Source organism: Parasteatoda tepidariorum, chromosome 1, assembly GCF_982258835.1.
Source record: "Parasteatoda tepidariorum strain Cologne lab strain chromosome 1, Ptep-v5.0, whole genome shotgun sequence".
Lineage (NCBI taxonomy): Eukaryota > Metazoa > Arthropoda > Arachnida > Araneae > Theridiidae > Parasteatoda > Parasteatoda tepidariorum.
In genome coordinates this window covers 64,611,990-64,634,076 of record NC_141755.1, presented here as the reverse complement: position 1 = coordinate 64,634,076, position 22,087 = coordinate 64,611,990, and the positions used below count along the sequence as shown (strand labels likewise).

General features: G+C 28.3%; 1 protein-coding gene across 5 annotated transcripts; it reads right to left on the bottom strand.

The window, feature by feature from the left end:
* Positions 1 to 3,214: 3,214 nt before the first annotated feature.
* Positions 3,215 to 21,591, bottom strand: LOC107448077 (uncharacterized). 5 transcript variants are annotated; one of them, XM_087165577.1, is made up of 3 exons: positions 21,251 to 21,591; positions 12,397 to 13,231; positions 3,215 to 6,507 (listed from the first exon to the last, which is right to left on the bottom strand). In XM_087165577.1, exons 2-3 carry the CDS (start codon positions 13,191 to 13,193, stop codon positions 6,192 to 6,194), a joined length of 1,113 nt encoding a protein of 370 aa, XP_087021703.1. In that variant the 5' UTR covers positions 13,194 to 13,231; positions 21,251 to 21,591; the 3' UTR covers positions 3,215 to 6,191. The 5 variants fall into 5 exon arrangements, with proteins under 5 accessions (XP_087021703.1, XP_071035808.1, XP_071035810.1 ...); XM_071179707.2 differs by lacking the exon at positions 21,251 to 21,591 and adding an exon at positions 15,075 to 15,311; XM_071179709.2 differs by lacking the exon at positions 21,251 to 21,591 and adding an exon at positions 15,181 to 15,311.
* Between the last annotated feature and the right edge of the window lie 496 nt (positions 21,592 to 22,087).

The following is a 22,087-nucleotide window of genomic DNA, read 5'->3' as shown; positions in this document are numbered from 1 at the left end:
TTTTGAAAAAAGTTAAAGTCAAACAAACAATTTCGTTATTACTTTTTTTAAACACTTAATTCCCTGTTTCCTTTTCAGAAGTTTGTAACATTAATTTGATATGATTTTTTTTATTACTGAAAAATATTTATAGCCTTTTAAAAAATTTTAATATAGTTTTTATTTTTCGCATCCTATTTTTATAATTATGAGCCAATTTTACCAGTTTTGGCTTTTATTTTTAAATGTAGAAACAATAGTTTGAATATTGAAAATTTGTAGGAAATACATTATACATTTGTCTACATGGCGAAGGCAATTCTGGTAAAAATTATCGTACTGCACAGTATTGTCATTTCTGGTACACAAAAAAACATAATTCAGGTAAAAAAAACTAAATTATACAGTATTTCAACCATTCACTTGATAATTTTTCCTTTCATATGGTAAAGGTTTACCGGAAATTCTGCTTTCAAAAACTATAGTTCTTATTACCATACATTTAATAAACTACAAAACTGAATTCCATATTTTTAACAAAACTGAGCAAAACTATTATGAACAAAACTAAAGGCTATATTTTTAGGATTGCGCCCACTCCACCATATGTTTTACGGTTGGAGAGTTCAAATCCATCGTAAAAAGGCATGTTTATTCAGAGAAAGCACGCTTTTGTAACTTAAATATCTTCTGTGCAAATATTTCAGCATGTTTAAGCTCAGACCCTTGAATCATTACGATTGCATCACAGTACGTGAAAATCCGATCATCAGATTAAAAGTTATTTAGGTACTCCATTTTGCTCACTGTACTTAATATTAGTGTTTTTACGACCCATACACACTTGATTAAAGATGAACAAAAGGAAGGTTTGGCGTAAAACATTATAATTTTTTTAATTTATGCGCTAATTAGAAACACAAATAGACCCACATATTTCTACTTACTTTTTTTCACCATTGAGCATATATGATGTGCATTAATTTGTATACTGTTTACAAGCATTTATATTGTAATGTCATCCCTCAAATTAACCACTATATTAAAAAATATATTTATCATGAAGATTTTTTAGTTGCATGTTTCCTGTTTTTCTCAGTGCGAAAAATAAAAATTAAACCACTCTGAATAACTTTTGATCGAAAAATCGGATCTTCACGTACCAAGACTCAATCTTAATGGCTGGATAAAGTGATCCAAAACATGCTAATTAATTAATGCTGACTATATTTTAAGTTACAAAATCCGGCACAAAAACACACTTTCTCTGAACAAGCATATATTTCCCCCCCCCCCACACGGATTCCGATTTTTGGAAATATGGTCTCTATAGTTTCGTCAGGAAAGAGGCCCAAAGTTTGGACCCCTTAATGTTTTTATTTTTTTGTATTTCATCTTATCTCGAGAAATTTTCAAGCATGTTAAAAATTGTTTGCACACAATTATGACTTTTTTTGATCCAAAGATAATTTCATAAAAATTATAGCCTTTAGTAAATACATATTACTTTATTTAATAATGCTCGATAGAATTTTGAATTGTAAGGTATGTAATTTTTTACATCATTTTAAAGAATGTAATTTTACATACCAAATTTGAGTGAAGTCTGTCAAATAGTTCCTGAGAAATCTATTTTTTAAAATTCAATATCTAAGGAACTATTAGATAGATCTCACTCAAATTTTGTAGTATAAAATTGCATCCTTCAAAATGACGTATGAACTTACGTACCTTACAATTCAATATTGTTCAACTGTTATTAAATAAAATAATAAATATTTACTAAAAGTTACATTTTGCATGGTATTATCTTTGAATAAACAAGTTTTATAATCACGTGCAAAACTTTTTAATTTCGCTCTAAAAGCTCGGGAGATATAGCAAAATACGCAACAACAACAACAAAAAATAACATTAAGGGGTCCAAACTTTCTTGACCAAACTATTGCGGCTAACTTCTATTCGTTTTGTTGGGAACCAGAAATCCAAATCCTCCGAAAAAAATGTATGTTAATTCCGATGAAGTACGTTTTTGTTACGTAACTTAAAATATCATCTACACTATTTCATTAGCATATTTGAGGTCAACCCCTTCAAATCATTAAAAAAGAATCATAAAACGTGAAGATCCAATCACTAGATCAAAAGTTTTAAGGGTGGTCCGTTTTTTATTTTGCCTACAGTACATGAATTATGGAGAAGAGAATATTAATTCCATATTTCGTTAGTTTCGAATATATTACTTTTGTTTTTCCTCTGTGGCAGCTTGAATCCCATCAAGCTTCAAATTCATGGGTACCAGCTTGTCTGGAAAGTAAAGGAGGCTTGTGTGCAATGCTTACAACAAAACCAGAATCATGCCGTTAATTGAAATTACGGAGCTTTGACCTCGACGACCTCTCTAACAAGCAACGGACGTTTACGTTATTTGACTTTTTATATATACAACGAAGAGCCATTCCATTATGACCACCCTCCATCTATGACAATGGGCAGGCCCAGGTTTTCATGGTTTCTCGCCCAGGAACATGAGGCACATTAGGACCCATAATCCTCATAGAACAATCCCTGACGTCTGTAAGCTTCTTGAACATAGTTGCAGACCAGGTTCACCCATTAATGGCAACAGTTTTTCCTGCGGGGTGTGGTGTTTACCAACAGGATAATGCACCATGTCATAAGGGTCGAATCGTCGAGGAACATTCCAGTGACTTTCAAGCCATGTCTTGGCCCCCAAATTCACCTGACCTTAATCCAATAGAGCATTTGTGGTCCTACTTGGAAAACCAAACTCGTGCTGCCACGCTATTCCCTCGCAATGTGAGGGAATTTCAGGACCAGATGCTAGGTACCAGATACCTCAGACTACCTATCAGCACCTTGTGGAATCAATGCCACGGCGGCTGCTAGCAGTTTTGAGGGCTAAAGGTGGTCCTACATGTTATTAGAAGGGTGGTCATAACGTAATATTTCTTCGGAGTTTACTTTGGAGTTTTATATATTTTACAATTACTTTTAAATACCTATTAAGAACCATTAAAAATATTAATAATTGTAAAAAAAAAATAATAGATCAGCTATTTTATAATGTAATACTTTTAATTAGCTGTCCAATTTTAAATATGATCAGAATAAGAATTTTAAAACTAGATATTTTGAAACTAAATTTAATACAAAGGATTCATTTTTCATAAAGTGAGACAAGGAAATTGTAAAAATAACAAAAGGACAAAAGTAGGAAAATCAAAAATTTATTAAATCAAAAAGAAATCCAACAAAAACAACTGTGAAAGGCATGATAAAAAACGTAAAAAGCATAAAAAACGTATTATAAAGAAAGTAAATCAAAACGTAATTTCTATAACAGTCGAATTATTTTGTAATTAATACAGAAATAATAAGAAGTTTACTGTTCCTTCTATAATCCGAGTAGTTATATTTTATTTTAAATTTATTGTGCAATATTTTAAAATTCTAATAACAATGCTCCCTATCAAATTATAAATAATATTTACTGGTAAAAGACGTAAAGATAATTACACGATTTTAAATTTAACTTTATTAATTTTTAATGAATTCTTAATGTTGTTTTTTTCGCAAAATAAAAATTACATGGTCATTTTGGTATCTTTGTACAGTATTATTTTGTACTTACTCATGAAGTATGTACAATTTTATCGAACTGCTATAAAAAATTTGTAACAAATTTTTTATAGCAAAATTCGAAATGCTGTAAAAAATTTCTGAAAACTAATTATTATTATATAATGGAAATTATAGCAAAAAATTTTCTGTTTAATTGCAATCTTTTTCTTTTTAGTTCTTAATGCATAATTCCTAAATACGTCTAGTATCTGCAAAGATTTAACGTTAGTTAATTAATAATTTTCCCGTAATAACGTAATTAATAATTTTCAATTCAATTAAAAAATATGCTGAGATGATCTTTAGTGCTTTTAATGTACAAAATTGCAGTTTAACCTTTATGGAATTAGTGAATCAGCCACTTTTTTAATTCACCTATTCAAATTGAAGAACACGCTGGTGTAAATTGAAGACTCTTTTAACTCTGTTTGGGTTCTCAACACATTACAATCATAAAAATGGTGACATACAATAGAATAAACATAAAAAAAATTTGTACAATTCATATGCAGAAAGTCATGTGCTTTCCTTAATTTGTCACATTCAAATAAAAAAGAAAACTAGTTCTAAGTGTTCAAAAGCCTCTTTTGGTTCTACTAAAATTTTAAATTTATTGAAAGAATAAAAATATATATGGTTAAAAATTACGTGGATGTAATCATTAGATCTTTGATTATTCTAAATTACTGTTTAATCATTTTACTCCCTTTGAACGTTGTGCAATTCATCATTTTTACATGTAAAAGCATATTCAAAATATCTGAAAGTTGAAGAATTTTGTTGCTTCATTAGATTTTTAAAGTCATTATAAGAAAAAAGAATATACACATTTTAAAGATAAGATGAGACAATCATAAGAGCCGGAAGAATTTGCAACTTAACCCTCCAAGCGTTAAACCCCTGGGTAAAATTGTACTCAAATTTCTCTGCTACACATTACTCTCCCACTGAAGAAACCAGTTTTGTGATGCAGGGGAAAGTTCGGAAAAAGCAGAAAGTAAAGCTCAGAGGGTTAATCATTATACAGATTTATTATTTATTTAATCATTAAATAGATTTTTTAAGTCAGTAAATTTTTTCACCCAACCGAAGATCACACTGTTGTGAGTAAAAGACTCCTTACATACACTTGAATTTTAAAATAATTATGAGAAATAAAAAAAATTAATACAGAAAAAATTTAAGACGAGATAATTAACACATGATAGAATATTCAAAAATTTTTAATCGTTACAATCATTTAGAACGTCGTGTACTTTTGTTACTTAAAGAGCTTATTGTCCGAATATCCTTATTGTTTTCGTCCACTTAAATTTTACCCTCTTTGTAAGTATAAAAAAATGATGTCGTTAAAAAGAGTGAGAATATCAACATTTTATCATTTAAAGATATTGTGCATCATACATTCACATAAATATGTCCGATGCAAATCAAAAAACATATTCCAGATTTCTGTTGAAGAATCATTTAGCTCCACTAACTCACTATAAGCATAAAAATATTATAAAGTTAAACAATAGAACGAGGCATGTTGGGCACTTTTCTTTCATTTCATTATTGGCAAGTTGTGCATTTTCATTAGTGGAAGAGTGAGTTAAAGTTGAAGACACTTTTGGCACCACAATAACTTATCAATTCATTCAACTAATTAATTTACTTATTAATCCGTTCATTCATAATAAATACCTACGGGGGCCATTTCGAAAGTAAGTTTCCCATGACTGATAAAGAGAAATAAAATATAATTACTTGGAAACATTTATTGCAAAGTATACAGGAATATTTCAACTAATTCACAACATAAAAATAAACCGGCATTGTAATATTTAAGTTGTGAAATAAGTCTTTGTAGTCAAATGCCATCGAAGTCTGTCACCTGTTAACAGTCGATAGACAACCCACCAAACTATGTTAAATAGTATGCGTACGGAAATTGATGTCTATTACTTTCTGGAACATTCTGCTCGATGAATTCTTGACAAATTGTGCTACGTTAAGAGCTTAACGTTATTGTGGGGTGTTCAGTGCCGAAATTGTATTGCTTCACAGCAGCGCTCAACATAAGGACTTCATGTTGGACAGAAGGACTTCATGTTGAATTTGCCTTCTCGCTCGGAAGGCAAATTCGACATGAAGTTTGCTGAAGAACTTCGCTGGAAGATGTTAGATCATCTTTCCATAGTTCCGATATTGCTCCAAGCGATATTCACCTGTTATTGCACAAAAAGAAAATCCTGTCCGGATATTATCTTCCAACAAACGAAAACTTTTTAACAGTTATGACACACTAGTTCCATTTCCTAATGGCAGATTTTTTTTTGATACTGGATTACAAATACTTATACCAATTTATTAATTCCGATGGCTTATATGTTGAAGAGCAGCCGAAGTATTGCTGTATCCTTTGTAATTAGAGCTTTTGAGGAATTATGTTTGTTTCTTTTTATTGGCCGTGGGAAACTTTTCGGTTGACCCTTATTTACGGTCAACAAGATAAAGAGTCAACAAGAAAGGTTTTCAGAAATGTCGAGACAATTATGAAAACCTTTAATGTTCAGAATTGCGTCTTAATCGTTGTAAGGATTTAATAAATCGTACACTTTTTTCAATTCCTCATATTCAGCTCGAAGAACATTTTCCAATTGTTTGAAATTTGATGCCTCTTTCGGTTCTATTTGAATTTTCAACTCATTATAAACATCAAACAAAATAATGCAGTTAACAAACGCTAGTGCAACAGCATTTAGGAATACATCATTGGACATTGGAGACACAGCCACGGAAAGACCAGAAATAAAGAGTTTTTCTAATTTTGAAAATGATTTTATTTCAGACAACAATTTCATCTTTTCTGAATGATGCGAAGAATTCTCATACTTCAACCTGTTAAAAAAAAAGGAACTATTAATTGAGAAATCAAATTGCTCCTAAAAATATCAAGTACATAAAATAATGCATGAACGAAACCTTAGAATGAACAGTCATGTTGGAAAAAGTTGAAATTTGTGAAAGTGAAGATTTGCATGTTACAATCAAGTCAATTGTTAATCTAAATTAAATGCATTTTATGGTATGCCGTAAGATAATGATTAAATATATATAGTTATTATATGATTTGAGCCACATTAACGCATTGGTTAAGGTTTTAAACAGAAATTTTAAAGAGTTGAAAAATGATTCCTGGTGGCAACTTGAAGTTAACCCAGCCTAGCTTCCATTCGCGAGGTATCAGCTACTCTCAAAAGTAAAAGTGGTTGGTGCGCAATAATCATGGTGCCGTTGGTCACTAAATTGTGGAATTTTAACCAATAGGATCCACCTGGAAGACAAACAGACTTTTATTGGAGAGCTTTACGTTTATTATAAGTAATAGCCTGTGATTACTTAGGATAAATTCGTCTTTTGTATATATGATATAAATAATGCGTCTTATTATTCGGCCATGTAGTTTGAAAAATTATTATTAATGACCAATTTTTTTTAATAAGTTTTACAGATTGTTTCACTGTGAATTATCTAGAATGAAACAGAAAGCATTTCCATCCCATTCATCATTCTTTACTAAGAACTGAAGATACAAATATTCTTCAAATGTGAATAACACTTCGAATGTTGAAAATAATAATGAGTTATTTTTCGGATAAAATTTTAACTGTTTTCAATCATTTTTAAAACATCCTTAAACATTGACATCGTTTCGTGAATCTGTTACACTTGCATTTGCTTAAGAAATTTCAGCAATTTTAAAAGATAATATATTGTATAATTACAAAAGCTCATAATAAACTACTTCATATATGTCACTTGAAAATAATCAATATTTAACAAACCTAAAGTATATTAACAAGAACCTCAATAGCTCTACTTTTGTCTAATCAATATTGTTTAATCAATAACTCGAATTTCGTTTAGGTTGTAAATACATGAATATTTAAATTTCAGCCATTAACATTTTAATGAATGTATCAGCCAGAAGACTACTCTGCAAGGAATTTTTGAAACACGAATTTTGTGTTTTATATTTGCGTGAGAAGTATGAAGAACTCAAAAAATTACTAATTGTGTTTTTAAATACTTATAGTCTGCCTTTAATCAATAACACTAATAGTCCTACTTTCCAAAGTCTAAAAGGTTATTATTTTTCTAACATCAGAAAATAATTAAATGCTCATGAGACAAAACGCTTTGATTAGGGCAAAAATAAAATACATCCAAAAAACATTTGTTTTCCAAAAAAAATTTTTATTTATCCAAAATCTTTTAGTTTTCGTATATCTAATCGGATAATTTTTAAATATTTTTTGAAAAATCTAATACTTCTATTTTTAAATATCTAAATTAGATATTTTCTCCCATCATCTTTTTTTTAGGCAAGAGTAACTGAGTTTCTATTTATTCGAGTGAAGCTCGAGTTTTTAATTTAGATCAAATTATTTAGTTTTGAAATTTATTTTATAGGCCCCGCATTATTTTCACAAAAAGGAAAGGAGTAAAATTTTTAAAATATTCTGTATAATAAATACATTATGCTCAGAAGAAAAGCTGTTTGTTTGTTCTTCAAAACTATTGTTTAGAAATAATGCAAAAGCATTAATAAATGAAAAAGACTACAAAAAAATTTGCGTGGGGGGGGGGTCATTATTTCGGAAAAGCATTATGCAGTCCGCCGTTTTTCGTTTTAGATTTTTATTACGTATATAATAATAATCAAAATATTATAAATACTATAAATATTATAATAACCTAAATAATATAAATAACCTAAATAATATAAATAACCTAAAAATAATTATAGAACTTATATAATTCTTTTTTCCTTTTTAGTTCTTGTGACGAGCATGGTTACTAAAATCTGTTGTTTTTTAATTATTATATTTAGAAATTCTTCATTTTTGTTTCGTGTCTGTTATTTTGTACTGGGCAGTAAATTAATAATAATAAATTAGGCTCTTAGGGGTTGGGAAAAGATAGAAGAGATTTTTTTTGTTATCCGATAGTCTAGCCTAACTAGTTGAAGACCAAAATATCAACGATTAACACTATTTAGTGGAAACATACCTGCTTGCAGTAAGAATGCGTGAATACTTATATTGCCATCCGGCATAGCGAACCGTTTGAATTTTTATCACTAGTCTGTACAAAAGTGTTTGAAATTTTAATTCCAAGATTTGCACAGCTCAAACAAACAAACATGTGACCTAGTAAATCGGAACTTAAGAATTCAAGGAATAGACATAAGTATACTTAATAATTTTATTAATGTTAGGCTTGTTAAAAAAGAACCATTTTAAGTTAGCTGATTCACTTGATGTAGTATCCGCATTTACAGAGACACTTTTGACTTTTACGCACATTAAAGCTTGCTCATTACTCGAAGAAAAAAGAATTCGGACAAAATTACCGTACTGTTCTTACTGATATTTCTGGAAAAAATATCATAATTCTAGTTATGAAAACTAAAATATGCGGTATTTAAAAAATTACTTGGTAATTTTTTCTGTTCAAATGGTAAATGTTCATCGGAAATTTTGGTTTTAAAAATCATAGTCATCATTACCAGACATTTAATAAAAAAATACGAAACTTAAAAGTAAATTCAAATATTTTCTATGCCATGCTCTAAGGTATCATGATAAATTTACCAAATTTTACCACATTTCATAACATAATTTAAAAATCATATTTCATTTTTGATTTTACCGAAATTATTACCAAAGCGCTTCGATAAAAATTAGCGAGTTTTTTTTTCTATATTCCCATACAAAACACACGGTAAATGTATTATATTCTGCTAGCTTAAACCATAATTTTTCTCAGAGTAAGAATTTTTTGATTAATTTCGAAAAAATGAATTACCACGTAGTCTAATTTTCTCTCATCAAAACTATTAGTAGTTAAATTCAACATTTATTACTGAATACAAAAACAAAGGCATACGAAATATGAATATCAAGCAGATGGTTGCGTGTTATGATCACGCTCTAGCAAATTGATGGTTATTGAATCGTAATTAATTGTTAATCACCATAAAATTATTTTAACACGCAAGTTAAGAAATTAATGAAATATAGCAACAGAGACTTCATCTACGTCAAACAGGATTGGGATTGTGATATAAGCAAAGTCAGTTGTTGCCATGGTTATAATATGTAGTGTTTGCCCAAATTGAGAAACGATAACATTATACACTTTAATCTTGAGTTACATTAGCCAAAGAAATTTGTAGTTATTTTCATCTGTAGGACGTGTCAGTAATAAAGTTTATGCATCATGCTTACAGATATAAGTATCTAGCATGATCTGATAAATATTTCTCAAACATTTATCTATTGAATAGAGAGGTTAGTTAATTTTAAACCTGAGTATTTCCATTATATTTTAAAATTTGTGAAATATTAGCATGAAATATGTGACTTAATTCTGAAACTGTATACGGTGAAAGTTAATAATTTGAATGATAACATATTATAAATATTTAAGGTATCTAAATTCGAAAAATTTCGTTAAACACTTGACTCAGATAATTAAAAATAAAATTCTGGATTTAAAATCTATTCAAACGAAAGCGTTTAATTATTTATTTGTTAAATTTAATTTTATTCATTAATTAGATTTCACTTTACTAATACTTAATTATTGATTTATTTATTATTTATTTAATTGCATTTTATTCCTCAACTTTAAATTACATATTTGTGCATAAATCCAATCTTTATTGCGAAAATTACTTTTAAAAATTTACATTTTTATTCTTATATTTTTTCTGCTTTAGCATTTTAAGAAAAATTTTAGTTAAAATTTAAAAATTTTTGTTTTTTTACAATACGAGTTGGTATACTTTTCAGAGCTAGCAAGCCAGAAATTTGAGCTCTCCACAAAATTTAAAGTGGTTGACAAATGGTTATTAATGAAGTAAAGGTTTTTAAAAATTTCCTTTCACTTAAAAAACACAACAGTTATATTTGGTATTTAATACGGATGTTTGAATTAAATAAACATCGCCGTGGTCAAAATCATTTAAAATTAAATGTTAGATCCCAAATTTTGCTAAGATTTGAAACGTTTGGAAAAAATCTTTATCAAGAATCCTGTAAGGTTGGAAGGTTTTGTATTTTCAAAGATGAAATCACCTTTTCCATCGCCTGGGATATAAGTTGATATTTTACACTCTAAATATTCGGTAGAAACACCAGTTTTATATTTGAATAACGATTGCTCTTCTTCGTTTCTTAAAATCATGCTTCCACGTCAAAGTAACAGAACAAGGTTGTCTATTCAAAACAGTGTAAAAACGTATATCCTAGAGCAAAGTCATAATAAAAATAATTACGATTTATAGGTAAAGAAATGAAGTATAAGAAATTAAAAAAATCCGGAATGAAATCTAAAGAGAGCGATATATAAGCAATTCAATATAAAATAATGAAATGAAGAAATGGAAGTGAAAAATCGTAAGTAGAAGTGAACAAGAAGTGTAGAAAATTAAATTAAGTATAATAAATTAAAGTATAACGAAACATAATTAATGCTACTTCACAGAACATCTCACTGATGAATTAAATGTCCATGAATAGACACTAAAAAAAAACAGGAGCGTACATTTTGTTGTTAAGGCATTCCCGCCACAGCCCATTGTGAGCCAGAGGGATCATGGAGGTTAAGGCTCCACAATTTCGTTAGAAACGGTATTATTGTAGAAATTATGTGGTCAGCACTTCGCGCCATCAATATGGAGCTGAGTGGATTTCAAGCCGCCATTGAGGATCGAACCCTAGTTTCTGTGGTTAAAGAGTGGCAAAATGTACGGGCAAATTCCGGATCAAAATGCGGTATGAAATACCGGAACTTTGAGTGCATCATTCGAAAAATCCATTTTATCGTAAAATCAGTTTTTACTGTAAAATGTTTACCGTAATTTTTACATTAAAATTTATTTAGTTGGAGTGATTCAGTGATTTCACGGTAATTAGTATGGTAGAAATTAAGATAAATCTGATTTTTTTGTCCCGTAACTTCCGATAAAAATAGATTTTACTATAAAAAATACAAGCATCCTAAGTACCGATACTTTTTACAGTAATTTGAACCGCAATTGTTGACAGTGTGCCAGGGTCCCCGTTCCGTAATCATAGTTCACTACAGTACTCTGTTTTTAGATGATGCTGAGTTAGATTACCTTTTTGTTTAGTAACAGTTTTTGAAAGAACTGTGAAGGATAGTCCCCGCAAACTGTAATTTTACCCCAGAACGTGAGTCACACCTAGAAAACTTCTGACTTACCTGCGATTTACTTTGTTACTTACCTTGACATGCATATAAAATGTATACTCATCTGCTCAAAGAAGGATCTTTTATATGGCTTCTCAATACGAAAGAGGGTCTTTTAAATAAAGATTTGGCCGGAATAGCCTTGTTTGCAGGGCGCTGGACTCACGTTTGTAAGAATGGCACTTCGAATCCATCCGGCCGAAGACTTCCCGCGTAATAAATGGTTATGGGTACACGATAAATCTATCGGGTTACAAAGTCCTCCATGCTCCCATAACAAATCAATACCTATGAGGATACTGAATTGGAGATTGATTGTGGTCTGGTTCAAATCAAAATTACGATCTGTGGTTGAATGAATGGATCTATGTATAAACGGGTGTGACGTACGGATGTAGCAGAAATTTAATTCTTGGTCATAGATTGCACCCCCTCTGCCTTAATAACCGGTGACAACAACAACAAATAAAGATTTTAAATAAAATTGAAATGAGTAATGCATACCTATTCCACCATTTTTCTGCTAATGTGCTTTTTGAGAACATTTGTACTTTAGCTAAAAAATACGTGTCCTGCAAAAGATCTGGATCGCTCAATATATTTGAGAGTACAATGGCATAAAAAATCTTCTCGTCATCACTGGCTGAATCCATTTCATCAAAAAGGGTCTTAAAATGACTTAATTCCTTGCGTTTCATCAATTGCGGCTCGATCATGTTTTTTACAATTTTATAATTCACACCATTTGGGAAAAATTCGTGGATGTCATTGTTGAGTGCACCAAATTGTATCTCTTGTTCAAGATCGTCTAAAGTGAACTTATCGTCTTGGTACATGAGCTCAATTTCATCTGCTTTCGTTTTGCTGACATAAACATCGAATAAGCTGAACAAAAAACTAAAAGAACCAACTGTAGCTGCAGCGAGAAATGATTTGGCCGACCAAGATTTGTTGACATTGTTCAGAAATAAGCTGACTGTTGAAGCGATTACGGTTAATGATGAAAATGTTAATATTGCTTTGTAACAAATCTGTCTAGAATTTTTAATCGTTTTTGCTCCACCCGAAAGCTTATCAATAGTTCTTCTTCGGTTTTTGGCCCAGATTTCAAAACAGTTTGAAACTTTACCGAAGTTGTTTTGGTACTTTGTTTTGATACTAAGAAGGTTGGAAATTCCAGGATTCATTGCTGGTTGACTATCCAGCTTTTTATAAGTTTCCCTTATTATGTTGGAAAAAGACGTTTCATTTAATAGAGATAATTCTTTGTAGCTGCAAGTATCTATTGAGTCACAAGGCATGGTGATTCTGTGGTTCCTATTTTCACTGTTTTGTGTACCTAAAATTTAGAAAAAGATTTTATAATAAATACACAGTTTAGCAATACTCACATATATATTTGATTGTTATAGCTATTATACATATGGCAATGCTTTTATGAAGTAATGAAATTAAAAATAGAAATGCGTTTTATTTTCTTATGCATTACTTTAGAAATTTAATATTTCTACTGGTATTTTCGTTACTTTTTCTAAAATGAAATGCAAGTATTTCTGACGAAAATGTCGGGAAAATTTTTTTTTCCTACTATAAATGTTTTTTAAAAATTGTTTTAGCTTTTTATTTAATGTACTAATTTTCGCACTTGTAATTAAGTAGAATTTAACGTTGATTGTTTTTGCTTGCTTTATCATAGAAAAAACAACTAAAAGTGGAAAATATGTAGCTGACTCTTTTTTATACATAGTGTGTTTTTTCATGCTGCGATGAAGCAATTATTTAGTGTTAAAAAATATATTCTGAGTGGTAAGTGACACTTCTTAAAATGCACTTGTTTTACCAAATAAATATGAATGTTCAAGAACAAATTAGTTTTATGCGCTTAATCAGTAAATATTTTACATTTTTGTTCTAACAAGTTTATGCTATTGTGAATTTTCAATTTTCTCTAAATGGACTTCAATTAAAAGTAATGTTTTAATTTATGCTAGAATACATTATATGATATCTGTGTTCTCCGAACAATCAATTTTAAAAACTTAATTATAGAATTAAATGTAAGAAATGGATAACTCTTATAAATAGCACTTCTTATAATAATCATTGGTAATTCCAGAAATAAAGAACAAATTAACTTATAATCAATAAAAAATGCGTATTTTACTACTATTTGACTATCAGTAGTGATGAGAAGTTTAATTACATGCATTATACTTGTTCATATTTTTAAGCTACGTTCATTTTAGTATAAAGAAGATCTATTGCACATAAGAGCTTAATTTAAAAAATCGTATTTATAGGCCATAAAAGTATTTACGCATTAAGAAAGTGCATAATAAATATAATGCAACTTAATTGTTCAATTAACGCATTCATTATAAATACAAATATTTCAAAAGACCCAAAATAGTGCGGATAGACTTTTTTTATATGCAGACAAAATCAATAGTTATAATTAGTTTTTCTATGAATTTTCTCCAGTATTTAGAGTAAAAATCCAGTGAAAAATGCTCTTATAGCGATAAGAAGCGCCTAAAAATTGTTTCATGTATTCGTTTTTCATCATAAATATATTTATCATAATATATTCATGATATTATCATCATAATAATATTTTTTTCTGATATTAATTAAAAATTAATACATGATATTAACCTACTAATCTATATTAACCTACAATAACCTTAATAATTAATATATAATTATCGTCATAAACTGCATGGTTAAGTTTTTATATATAATAAATATATTTAAAAAACATTAATTTTATTATTCACACATAAAACTAGATTTCTTATTAATATCATTTATGATTCATTTTATTCAGCTTATAATTGATGATTTTCATTAGCGATGAAACTTCGAAAAAGGAATATTTATATTTAAAGGGTGAAATACAATATATGCCTTACAGTTAAGGGAAATACACAACTTCCTATTCTTCTTATACAAAAAAAAAACTGCTTCTGTTTCAGAAATTTACAAATAAATATTAAATAATTGTACGTTTGCTGATTTTAAAATTGTCTTTGTCCAAAACTATCTGGCTATATTTAGATTACAAATTATTTACATTCCAAAACATTTTCACACTTTAATAACATTTTAATTTTGAAAAATACTCACAGACTTCTTGATTACAACTTATCAATATAATTGATAAACAGTGAAATAAAACTTACAAAAATAAACGTGCTGCGAATGTTAGTTTCACTTCACTTTTTATCACTGATATGTGATAAAATACTGGCGACTGGATTCTTATCAAATGAAAATGTTTACCCGTACCCGCAGGTTTTTGCCTTCAAACAATGACGAATTTCGAATAAGATGCCGTTTTTGCAAGTAAACATTGCGATGCATTTAAAAGCTAAAATTTTGCATATTTCTTGTTAAGGATATTTCAAAAAATTTGAAAAGTGATTAATGTATTTTCCAATATAAATACTTTCTTTATCTTTTAATACTTTCTTTATCTTTTAATACTTTTTTATCACTCTTTCTACCTGATGCTATCATAAGGTCAATTGATATGCTTATTAGTTAACTTCCGCGTCCTTTAGCATGCATTGTTTCCAATTGATATAAAAGTGATATGATCCAGTTGATATAAAATTTATATAAAAATAAATTAATTTGAATCGAATGTTTACGGTTTAGAAATTTAGACTGCGTTTTTTTTTTTTAAACTATTTAAAGCTAACGCGTAACCTTAAAATATTTGTTTATGTCCTGAATCAGGTTTGTTTTTCATTTAATAGATAAATATCAGAAAAAAAATCGTGAAGCAAACCAAGAAACAATAACTAAAATAATAAAATAAAGCGTGACAAATAATTGTTTATGTCCTAATTAAACTTTATTTACTTCTTATTTAATAGATTTAAATCAAAACGAATTTCAAAAAGCAAATACTTGGTAGGGAAACTGCAATATCGTGTCACAATTGGTTATTTATGACCTAAATAAGCTTTGTAATTAAGAGACTTGAGTTATAAAATTTTTAAAAAGTAACTGCATGGAGGTTCATTAACTAAAATAATTCGTAATAAATAATTTTCGATGTCATAAACAAGCTTTATTTGCTATATATTTAATCGATATATGTCATAAAAAAGTTCAAAAAGCAAATTGATGGAGAAATGTAAATTAAAAATAATGCATAATATTAGCTTCAAGAAATTAATTTTTTACAAAATCATAAATGGAAACGTTATTTTTAAAAAGTAACGAGTAAAAGTATATTAAGCAAAAGTAACGAGTAAAATGTTTTGATTTTGAAAAGTAACGAATAAAAATAACAAGTAAACGTGCAAGTGCAAAACAAAAAAGTAGCGATTTTTAAAAACATATCGAGGGGATCAAAAATTTAAAGAAGTTTTAAAAATTTTATTGAAAATTTTTGGAATAAAATCTGAAATTTTTAATTTAAAATGTACTAAATTTTAATTAAAATTTATAAATTTTAAATGCTTGAAAATGTTACATAATTCATTGAAATATTAAACTTTAAAAATTCAAAGAAACGAACAAAGAAATCTAAATTCCACGTTTGCATTTAAAAAAAAGGAAATTTCAATTTTTCAAATCAACTTGTTGGATAAACTAACTTGGATAAATTAACTTGTTGGATAAATTCGATAAACATTGTAACACTTTAAAAATTGCAGTAAATTAATAAACAATAAATGAATAAACTGTATAAATATGTCTGAAAATCCTTGAAATCTACTAAATTAAAATTGATATTTCGTTTAGCCACATTAAAAAATTTCAATTTTAAAATTTTAAATTATGAAAATTTTTTAATTTGCCATATTGAATGTTCCACTCAAAATTCCACTTGAAAATCGAGCACAAAAGTTTAATAATACTAAGCTTAGTAATAATTTTTAAGATTAATAATAATTTTTAAGTTTAATAATATGATGAACTAATATTTTTATAATATTATATATAACGAAAAAGAAATATTTATTTTTTTAGCAAATTTAAAAAAAATAATTCGCGTCAATATATCATTCAAATAAAACATAATTCTTATATTTTATAACTTATTGGCAAAAAATTTTAATTTTATACCAAAAATTTTTATTTTTCCGATAGAAAAACTATTTGAATTTTTAATATTCCTTACCTTTTCTTAAAAAGATTAAGGGTTAAAGAACTCCCGTTCTAGTAATGGACAAAGAAACTCATCGTGCGACCATTGTTTTTTTTTCTTTTGAAAATAAAAAAGAAATACATGTTTGGTTTATAAAAAAAAGGGAAAAACAGAGTCTTAAAAAAAGTGAGGGCAGAGTCTAAGTCAAAATAAAAAGAAAGAAAGAAGACAACAAAGATACATTGAATTTATAATTTAAATTATTTTGGATGAAATGTAACACCCGTACCAAAGGGGGGGGGGGAAACGTTCATCCGAAGTAACCTTCATGGTACTAATACCACCGATTAGAATTCATATGACAAATAGCTCCTTTCCTCATGACTACTACTAAGACTACTATTATTGCTAAAAAGACCACTCAAGTTTTGGCTTGAAATACTTCGAGGACGATACTTCGTGAAAAGTAAGTCACTGTATCTCACTCCCATGGATGTTCATAATGAGCAGGATGTCAAAGTAGACAGTACAACCTTGTGAGAATAATTATAGCCCTCAAAATCTAAAAGTTCGGTGAACTTTTTTTTGAAAATAGTATATGTACATTATATTTAGTTAACAGTATTTTTGTGCATATTTTCCCTTGTTCTGAAACTTATTCCTTAGAACACTTTTGGGCTGTATTATTCCTTTTCAAAACACCAGGTATTTACGTCGTATATTACCACTCATTCTTCGAAAATGCATGCCTCTGTAATAGTCTATCACTACAATAACTTTTGCAGTAGTGAAGGGTTTAAAAGAGTCGCCTTATTTTTCAAGAAAAAGCAATTATCAAAAGTTTTCCGAAAAACAAGTTATCTGTTAAAGAATGTAAAATGCATTAAATTTATAAATTTAAAAAATATATATTTAATACCAAAACGTTAAAAAAAAAATTTTAGAAAAACTTTTAAAAAAAACTCCAAAAAGAGTAACGATTCCTTTCGATATTTTTGTTACAAGCACTTGTACTTTTGTTATAAAAAAGCAACAGAAAGCATGTGAAATTATTAAATTTAAAAACTAACAAAGTTCAAGTAAAAGAAAAGTATTGCCATATGAACATGAATGAATTCTTATAACATTAATGGATGTTTATAACCCATTTAAATCAATAAGTTTCAGATTGCTCATATGGCTTTAAATTTACATCGCACTAAAAAACAGATATCCAACGTGATTGATATCTTTTGTTATATCTTTCCTGGGAATGATATAGATAACTTTCCACTTTCACATTGAAATTAGATTATATAATTTAAATTGAAGTTTTCTTCAGTTCTAACACTCAATTACCAACTTTAAAGACATAATCGCAGAAAAAAGTGCTCATTGTTTTTATTACAGACAAAGGGATTTCATTTTAATTTTTTTCTGAATTATTTCGAACAGACCAGCAGTTACAATCTCTATTTTTCATTTTTAAGGTAAAGTCTTAATATAATATTCTTTTGTATATAAATATGTACATTACTTTAAAAAGGAAACTAATACTTAAAATTTTTAAACATTAACCGTCTCTTAAGACCATCTCTTTCAAAATTAATTTCTCATTTATATATACTATATGTAAATGCGCAAGAATACATAATAAAAATCAAAGCATTTAAATGTCTAATTGAAACAAAAAACTATATAAGTCCTATCTTAAAACGCCATATAATTTTTTTTTTTTCAATTTCCTAAAAACTATTATTCAACGTTTTCAGCATCGTCTAAGGCTGAAAATCTTTAAATTTCTATACTATGTACCTTTCACAAAAAAGCGGAGAACCCTGAATAACTTTTGATAATGATCTATAGATAAGATCTTTTCGTTCTGGGACTCAATCTTAATGGTTCGAGAGGGTGACCTCAAATATGCTAATTAATTAATGCAGACGATATTTTAAGTTACAAAATCAAACAGAAATATACTTTCTCTAGCTGAACATACGCTTTTTCGATGTATTCAAATTTCTGACCTCCAAAATATAGGGTGTAGCCGCAATCTGAGAAATATAGTCCCAATAGTTTGGACCCCTTAAATGTTAATTTTACTTTTGTACGTATTACGCAATATCTCGAGAAAATTTAAAGCTATTGCAAAAAATTCGCTCTTACTTTTAAAATTCATTTAACTAAAGATAATTTCTTGCAAAAAATAACTTTTAGTAAATATTTATTATTTTATTTAGTAATAGTCAAAACATTTTAAATTGTAAAGTGCACAAGTTTTACATCATTTTAAAAAATGTAATTTTGCATGGCAAAATACGAAATTCAAGCGAATCAGTCGAATAAAGAAATCGAATTCTAAAAATACGACCTTCTTTAAATTTCGATTTTTCTTAGGAGTGGATTTATTTTTTTCTTTTCTTTTTACTTTGAACATTATCTCTTGCTACGCTCTTAGCAAGTCATCTTCTGGCATGCCGCTTATTTTTAAAAATACCTTAACAGCAAAAGCATACTACCCATTAGTGCATTGATCTATTGCTACGAAAAATGCTTTAAGTTTTTTTTTCAAGCTGGAGGAAGCAACTTTATTCATGAAGCAGCTAATCAAAACAATCGTTATTACGAAATCATTAGATGCACTATCGCACCTTGTGTCCAACGCTTAGGACATAAGTCTCAAAAATACGTGGAAATTCTTTGAAAAATCGAAATATTGAATTTTGAGCTGCGTAAAGTGCTATTTTCATTATTATAAAATAAACTTACACCATTATTTTAAAGATAATTAAAATTTAAAATAAAACACCAATGACTGTTGAATTCTTTACTACAGAAATCTATTAAAAATGTTCTCTAACATATCTTTAATCGCTGTATGTGTGATGACAACATGCATAAAATTGTGCTATATTTTCGATAAGAGGAAAAACAAATCGTGACTAAATATTTTCTTCCTCTTATAACAAAGTGCGTATGCACCTAAATAATATTGTGACTGAATCTGTTTATCATTAATATCAACAAACCGTTTAATCACAACCACGCAAAATGATATTCATTTTAATTTTTAGTTTGCTTTTAAGTAGATATTTGGTTATATAGTTATAATGTTCAGATGTATTTAACATTAGTTTTCATTTTGCATAAATGGAAAATTTTCTTTGTTGAAGGTAATTTTTTTTCTTTTAATTACAAGAAATTATCTCAGAATTTTAAGAATTTCCGTTTCACTTACCTTTTGTATTTTTATTTATGACAGCACGTTTTATTGATGAACAGGAAATAAATAAATATTAATCGGTTTTTTCTTCGTTATAATCCGTATGTTAGATATTTTTTACTTTCTTACACGTATGCAGAAGTTTTTTGTGTCTGTATACAAATATAACGGCTGATGTTTTGTAGTTGTTTATTTCTCATAAGGGTTTATGGAATTCACATAATATCTGTTGAATTAAAGGAATATCGTTTGAAAATTAGTCATTTTCTCATTCCTGTGACGTAAACAGACGAGTTTAGCAAAACATTTGTATTTCAAAAAATCCTAATCCATGATTGATCAAAAATAGAATAAAAGTCAGAATCGATTACAATGTATTTCACAAAATTCTTAATCCATGATTGATCAAAAATAGAATAAAAATCAGAATCGATTACAATGCATTTCAAAAAAATCTTAATCCATGATTGATCAAAAATAGAATAAAAATCAGAATCGATTATAATGTATTTCAAAAAAACTTAATCCATGAATGATCAAAAATAGAGAAAAAAATCAGAATCGATTACAATTGATTACAATTTTATTTTAATTTTCTTGAAAAAAAAAAACTTTCATTCCTGGTTTTGACACTGCTATTTAATATTTCTGAGCAAAAGTGATGAAGTTTCGAGTTTAATTCAATCTAGTGTTATTTTGATTTTCATTGAATTGTTTTACATTTTCGCAAATAATGCCTTTGATTCTTGAAATAAGTAAAAAATAATAATAAAATTAAAACAGCATGCTTTTAAGAAAATGCAATTCTTTTAATTTATGTTTATAAAAAATCTCTTTTATTTGTAGATTTATTACTGTAAATAAAAGAAATAGAATGAGCATTACATACTAAGGACTAAGTAACGTTTACCCAACAATCTCTATAACTAGTAATCCAATTTACTACAACTTGTTTATTTAGGTATTATAGTTACAGAGTAAATAAATGTTGATTAAACAATTAAAAGACTTTAAACTTGAAAGTTTTAAAAAGGAAAAATTTTCTTACCTACCGTACTTTTCTTATTGCTTACGTTTTTCGAGGTGTCCATAAACTTCCTGTAGCAAAAATTGTTTGAACTTAAGGGAAAGCGTGGTTGACTAGTTTGAAGGCGGTGATCGCCAAATAGTGGTTGTTGAAATAATTTTTCTCCAGAAAAATGAATGAAATCGTTTTAGTAAAAAATTGATTCATTAAAGTAAGAATCGGTAATTTTAAAATGGTTCCATTTTTATACTCAACAACACTCTCCCACATCGAGAGTTTTTTTTGATTGCATGAATGATTGTAAACGGTTGGGACTGGGAGGCCCGCAAAGGCACCCCCAGTCGCCACAAATTTGAAATTGAAAGTGAATGAATTTATTCCTAACGGACACAGAAGCATGGAGAGGAGATCCCAAATTAGCGAAATATCGAAATATAACATAGCCAAAAATAAAGCCAATCCAGCATAATCAATATTAGGTTTGAAAATACCTTGGCGATCGCGAAGCGCCAACAAGACTGTGAGAATTATTGTAACCATGTAACTGAAACATACTTGTGGTAAGAAGTTAATAATAAAGAGTTATAAATAGAATTTTGTTTACGATTAGGTGCGGCAATGAATTAACGAGTCTATATTTGTAATGAAATAAGAAGTTTGCCGTTACATTGATCGAAAAGAATGGGATAAAATATTTTATGCTTATTAAGTAATTAATGATATTTTAAAAGGTAGGAAATATGTAATGCCAATTGTGGCATCACAATTGGAAATTCTTATTGCATGAAATTGAATTTAATAAGTATTAAATCAATGATAAAACTAAAATAGAAAAATGGTACTAAGGATTTGAATTTTCATT